General features: G+C 42.0%; 1 protein-coding gene across 1 annotated transcript in view; it reads right to left on the minus strand.

Moving 5' to 3' along the window:
- LOC104948491 (inactive carboxypeptidase-like protein X2) overlaps window positions 1–4,394 on the minus strand; it is a 16,500-nt gene extending 12,106 nt beyond the window's left edge. Inside the window, exons 1-4 of the mRNA XM_010774695.1 lie at window positions 3,484–4,394; window positions 2,387–2,560; window positions 2,237–2,293; window positions 1,138–1,542 (exon numbers count right to left, since the gene is read on the minus strand). Coding sequence (XP_010772997.1) covers window positions 1,138–1,542; window positions 2,237–2,293; window positions 2,387–2,560; window positions 3,484–3,733 — 886 coding nt within the window. The 5' untranslated portion in view covers window positions 3,734–4,394. The remainder of the gene's footprint in view (window positions 1–1,137; window positions 1,543–2,236; window positions 2,294–2,386; window positions 2,561–3,483) is intronic.
- Window positions 4,395–6,874: the final 2,480 nt, after the last annotated feature.

Genomic DNA, 6,874 nt, shown 5'->3' on the forward strand with positions numbered 1-6,874 from the left:
TGTGTGTGTGGGTGGGGGGGGGGGCTCTTGGGAAAAAAGGTTGGGAACCCCTGACCTAGTAAATGTTGTCACAGTCAAATAAAACCTAACAATTGAAGAATTATTGCATAATGCAAGTGTTTTTTGGTCCAAATATTGTTTCAAATACATAGTTTTTTTGATATTCCGAAATACAAGTGAACAATTTTAAACCTTTACAAAATGTGACAGTGAGTGGGTCACGAAAACTTATAATCTATAGCTGTGATTCATTACGAACTGATCATTCACAGAACAGATCAAATGAAGCCGTTTAGAAGCCTTGTGGTCTTCTTCTAATGGGCTACAGGTGGCACATGAGTCATGTGGACCTGGTTAAAAAAACAAGAGCACAACGATCCATGTTTGGCTGTGACTGTAGTAACACAGTAAACGAAACAGGGATGAGGGATTGTGGTGCATGAAGGAATCTAACCGGAAGCTGCTGATGAGTAATACAAGCAATTGGAAATTTAGTTCGACAACTATTTGCAGTATAACTAAAAAGTTAAATGAATTTCTTACATTTGTCCTCTTTGAATAAATAAAAAACATTGAGTCCAAAAGATCGGCACAACAATTATGTTCCCATAGGATAATTCTAATTGTACCTCATTGTATTCATGCGTGTGATAAACATAAGCTGCATATCACCAATCATTGGATGTCACCCATTGGTGTCAAGATGTTGGAGCAAAGTACATACATAAGTACACATTGCTGTGAAAGGGTTAAATTAGATGCACCATAACACGGCAACACCCAAGAAAAGCAACCTGTCATTCATAAGTTAGACAAGCCCTAAAGCATACTCTATGAGCCTATTTGAATTTAAATAGAAATATAATTTACAAAATGAACATCATGCTATATTGAACAAGACTTGAAACTAGCAGTCGAGACCATAAAATCAATGAGAGAATGTTTTCTGAGGTAATAAGTCAAGTCCTAATGGAGTATTTTTCTCATAGACTTCTATAGACTTCCCTTTTGCCCCCTGCTGGTCATTGAACAGAATGCAGGTTAACAACACTTCCATAAATGCCACACTTCCCCAGATGTTGCCCCTCTGTGTCAAACTGTCACTCCACAAATATCTTCAATCAAAGAAAGACTCACAATTTTTGTCCCAGTAGTCGGAGTCATCAGTTTTCCCATCCACCTCTGGGGTGGGGGGCGTTGGGTCCTCTTTCCAATAGGTGTCGTAATTATCAGTCACAGGAACGTATGGTTCTTTATCGTCTGGGGTCCAGTAGTCATCGTAAGCATTAGGCGCCCCAGTGGACGGCTCTTCCTCCTCGGGTTTCCAGTAGTCATCGTAGACGTCTGTCACTGGAGCAGCCGGGTCTTCCTCCTCCGGCTTATAGTCATCGTATGGAAGATCTGTTAATGGAGCAGCCAGGTCTTCTTCCTCCGGCTTATAGTCATCATAAGGAAAATCTGTTTCTGGAGCCTCAGGCTCAGGCCCGACTGGTGTGGGATCGGCATCCCAGTAGTCATCTTCTGGTTTCCAGTATTCATTGTCTGGCAGAAAAACAGATGTAAAGCTAGTCTCAGGTGTCCAAACTGAAATATTGTTCAAGTTCAAGGTTCAAGGCTTTTATTAGTCATACGTACATAGCTACAGTGTAGTTATGACGATTAAAATCTTAGGTCCCAGGCTCCACCAACAGTGCAACAACAATACTTTTTAGGTTATGCCCATATATTAACTGCTTTCTTAGAAAACATTATACAGCAATTGCTATTGGAAGCAAACTTAACATAGCTGGACTATAATATGTTATAGGTTTGTCTTTTGGAATGAATGAACCTTTCACAACTGGCTTTCTGGTAGCACTAATCTTGTGTTTTTTTTAATAAATATTGTTTTCCTTTAAGGGAGATAATGGAGGCTTTAAGCCCTGAAAACTGACTTTGATGTTAAATCTGTGGAGTACCCCTTTAAAATGTTCAATAATTGTGGGAAGTTGTACCAACCCAGTATTATATTATTATGCAGTCATGGGTAAATCCAAATGAAATATCAAAAATGCTACAAATGTTGTAGATCTAAAATTTGATAAAATAAACTGTTATTTATCCCCAGCGGACACATGCTAAAAAAGTGAGATTGGTCTATAGATATATTTGTTATAAATAGATTTATGATGATAGAATGTACCTATATTTCCTACCCAATTAGTTTGTGTACAGTCCCTAAGTGCGTGTCACTCACCAACATCAGGATAGACGTAGTCAGTGTACGGTTCAGTGGGCGGTTCAGTAGGGATCACTGAAGGCAGCAGACAAACACAAGGTCAACAACATCCATAAAGTACAAATCATTCAAGTACAAACTTGGCTTTCTGCTCTGTTCTGTCCCCACCTGTTGTGGTGGGTGGTTCAGTTGTTGTTGTTTTTTTTTTGTCCTTCTTCTTTCCCTTCTTGTCAGTTTTGGGCTTTCTGGTGGCGTTGGGGTCCTTCGGCTCTTTTTTCTTCTTCTTGTCCTTCTTCTTCTTTTTACCTTCTTCTGGCTCTCTCCTCACCCTGCCAGAAATACCTAGAAATATGAGGTTAACAGAAGAAGAGAGGTTCTCCCAAATTAATGTAATCTTTTGGCCATGATCAAAATAAGCACAAAGCACAATAAATGCATAAACAATTGTCTTTTTCCCCAAAACAATTAAGCCTCTTCAGCTGGTATTACTAAATATCTTATAATGCCAAGAGATGAATCCATAAAAGCCCAATAACATTAAGGACTGAAATAAAAGGTAAAGTAACACTGTTTCATTTACGTCAGACTTCAATTATGCAATGATTTATTTCCTGCAATGGCAAAACACAGCGCTGCCAGGGAAAATCCAGACAGCGGATTTATTTTAGTGGCTGCTTCAGGTTCATCAGTATTTCCTCCTGAGGTTGTCTGAAATTGTGAGGCCCTTTCATGGAAAACACTGCTCTATCTTTCCATTAGCTGGACTCCATGAACCAGACCTCAGTTTTAATATGTCCAGATGTTCAATAAACACATCACTATCACCTCAGCATCATCTCATAAGTGAGACTCATTAAACGGTGCTCAACGGTTTGAGCTGACTGTTTGCAATTGTGCAACAGTTTTCCTATCAGTCTGACCAGAGTGGATATGCAGTGGTCAGTATTAATCATACAGGCAGTATGCTGTGGCAATGGAAAAGGTCCGTCTGTGTCATATCTGACCGCAATATGCTGGTATGTAGGACAAACACAATCAGATGTATTCTCTGCTGTGGAGGAGTAACAGGTTAGTATCTGTACTTTCTCATGCCTGTAAAGCTGTCAGACTCTGAGTGTGTGTGTGTGTGTGTGTGTGTGTGTGTGTCTGTGTTTGCTCTTCCCTATCATGTTGGAGGTCAGACCATACCTGATCAGCTTTGAGGTCTTGACTGTGCAACAAATGTATCTTTTACTTTACTTAAAATCTGAATTGTGTCCACTCACCTGCCTGTGCAGCCTCCTCTGTGTCTCTCTTTCCCCTTTTGCTGCTCCCCAGTGGGTGAAGGTCCCCTGCGAGTACTTGCTCACTCTCTGGGTCTTCCAGGGGCTCATCTTGCAGCTGATCCCCAGCCTGCTTCTCTGCTTCAGCCTGCCGCAGAGAAACGATCCCCCCAGCACTCTCCCCTCCTCTGGGGATCAGCAGGCAGCACAGGGCCAGCAGAGCCACCGACACAACCACAGTCTGGCTTTTCATACCTGCTGCTCTTCCAAATGCACAATCCTTTGGTTTGGAGTTTTTTTCGATTCAATCTCAGTCGCCTCAATCCAACCTCGTCCAGCAGAAGAATTCCTTCTCAACCTTTCCTTCCCCTGTGTCCTTCGCAATGTGATCCACACTTTTTATTCCAGCAGGGAAACTTCTGCAGCTCCTCACACAGACACAATGTCAACCAGACTGGGCTAGACTGAGATGGAGTGGGAGGGGGGTAGGGATATGCAGGGAGGTGGGTTATACAGAGAGAGAGAGAGAGAGAGAGAGAGAGAGAGAGAGAGCGAGAGAGAGAGAAAGAAAGAGAGATACAGAGCAAAGCAGCAATCCAGTCAAATGAATGGACTGGTTTCCTAATTGCCCCACAGCTACGGTCAGCTGCAAAAACAGCGCAAGGCCAGAGGATCCCCCCTCACCTGGCTGACGACGAGTCAGAACAGGTGCAGGGATCAGACAGGAGACGGCGGGGGGAGGATGAGGGAGGGCAGGTGAGGCCTCAGACTACAGGGCTTGCACCTCCTGGGTTGAAGAAAGAAGTCAGATCTTTCTTTCCGTCTGCAGCTCCTGTTGAATTCCTCACAGAGAGCTTTAACCCTGCAGACTCACACAGAGCAGAGCAGCAGGAGAGACGAGCGACTGCTACGACTTAGAATTCCACACCAGGAGGAGGAGGAGAAAGGGGAGAAAAAGGGGAGGAGGACATGGATTGTGTGTGTGTGTGTGTGTGTGTTAACAAAACCAAACACTGTTAATCATCAGAGGGAGGAATTCAAAGAAAATGAAAACAGAACATAAATTATTTTGCAGTCCGAGGCTTGTTTTGGTTGGGAACGGATCTTCACTAACCGTCTCGTGTCTGTCTTTCTTTCCTCACACTAATGATCCTTCAAATGGGGAGGGGAGGGTATGGAGGAACACACACACAGGACGGGGGAATTGTTTGAGCAGATGACAGAATAATAACCTTTTAAGATTTTAGTGTTTTCTTTGCTGTCCCCCCCCATCCTCCTCCTCGTCTGTCAACCATTTGGAGGGGCCTTTAAATGATGGACGTGCAGCACATTTATCCAGAGTCAGGGTACATGAATTAGTCTTTCATAGAGCAGTGTCTCAATGGGGAAATTCAAATCTAGGTGAAGATATTAGACAGTAATGACATATTTTTGCATAATGTAGAATTAAGTAAGGGGTCTAAAATAATGTCTGTGTAAAAAGGTGTCATGTTACCCCACTTTTGCACACATTCCTACAAAATGCAATGACCTCAGCGTAGGTTTTTTGCCTCCATTGTCACCTGCACTCACTCCATGAGAGAAGGCTTGTTATCCAGACATGCCTGATGTTTGAATAAAGAAGTGCAAATGAAAACACTGCACAGGAGTGTAACTGACACAAGACAGACACACAATAGCAAACACACCTGGTAAAAAACATTCAGTTTATATACACTCTCAGATGTTGAAGATAGTCTAACAGAATTGGTCCAGGAGGATTTGATTTAAAGACAAATGTATTGTAACATGCAATGATATCTGTGTTGGATATGACTAAGGCTCTGAAGAATGCAGCAGATAATTCAGACTAGAGTAAGGTCAAGCAGAGGCCTTTTTATCTGGCAAGGATACAGACTCACACAGTGGGGAGGGAGCTGGAAAACACTTTTCTTTCATCCAAGCTATTTCACAATACAGACGGAAATCTGCAAGGCCGGTGTCTGCCTTCAGTAATAAAAGTCAAATGAAAGCATGGAAAACAACATGTGAATCTCTTAAAATATTTACTCATGAAGAATGGAGTATAAGAAAACCAGAGCAGCTTTGATAGTAAATCACTTCTGTCTCACCAGATGGACGAGTGTGGAATTGTGATGGACTTGTACTTACATGATTACTACATGATACATCTTAAATGTATTTACATTTTTATGACAATTTTGCTATCGTTAAAGAATCCGATTACTTTTTACACCATTTTAAACAACAATGATTGTGTGTGAGCTGCAGTTACATACACAAATATCACACCAGGACACAGAGATAACTCCTGACCTTTGATGTCACTCACATGGTGATTACTGCTCAGACAAGAGTAAGTGGGGAAGTCCTTTTTTCTAAGAAGCGCAAGCAAAATGTTTCAGAAATGCACCACAGATGGATAATTACACAGATGAGCATTTGAGGCCTCACATTAACGTACGTGACAACACTTCCCACTTACCACACTTTGCATCCGGCATGTAATGATATAAAAATGTAATGTCAAGAATTTCCTGCCGAAAACAGTTGATATTCATGATATATTCCAGTTAACAATCAACAATTTGCTTAACACTTCTTAAATGCCACTTGAACATAGCAGAATATGTATGGCAAAGAAAAACGTTTTTAGTGAAAAAAAACTAAAAACAAATCTTAAATAATGGTATTTGTAAAATAAATCAATAATAAATTAGGAAACAAATAGCAACATTCTGTTCTTTCTTACATGATAGCTCCGGTATTTGTTTTTAAAGAGGCCCCATGATTCTTTTCTTTTTTTACCTTAGTGTGTAGTGTTTCTCTCCCACAAACTCCCCCACTGCCTGAAACACCTCAATTGTTTACTTCTAACAGAGTGACATCACTTTGTAACACTCACGCTATTATTGGCTAGTGCTCCAACACATTGCACATGATGGGCTAAGGGCTGGACATCTCTAATGGCGCATTTCCACTGCAGAGCCTCGCACGGTTTAGTACGGTATAGTTAGGCCTTGGTAGGCCAGGTTCACTTTATGCTGCGTTTCCATTACAGTTTAGGAACTGGGGTAGTAACTATAGCAGGGGTCGGCAACCCCTGGCACGCGTGCCAGCATTGGCACCGTAACCAGTGGCACACTAGGAATAAGTGGAATAAGTGTGCAAAATATTTCAATTGTATTTTTGGATCCTGACCGAGACCGCCGCCAGAGCGTCTCCTCGTTACCTGCAGAAGGAAGCCATGCACGTAACGCAGCCCCGCTCTCTTTATCTCCAGGTGACTTTCTGCCGCTTTCCTCTGTGGTGCAGTGCTGATCGTTTCACTACGGAGGAAAGCACTTCACTAATTGCAGTACCCATAAGGAGCTGTACAAATGCTGCAGTTTTT

This window comes from Notothenia coriiceps, unplaced genomic scaffold, assembly GCF_000735185.1.
Source record: "Notothenia coriiceps isolate Sejong01 unplaced genomic scaffold, NC01 NC01_scaffold00014422, whole genome shotgun sequence".
In the NCBI taxonomy this organism is placed as follows: Eukaryota; Metazoa; Chordata; class Actinopteri; order Perciformes; family Nototheniidae; genus Notothenia; species Notothenia coriiceps.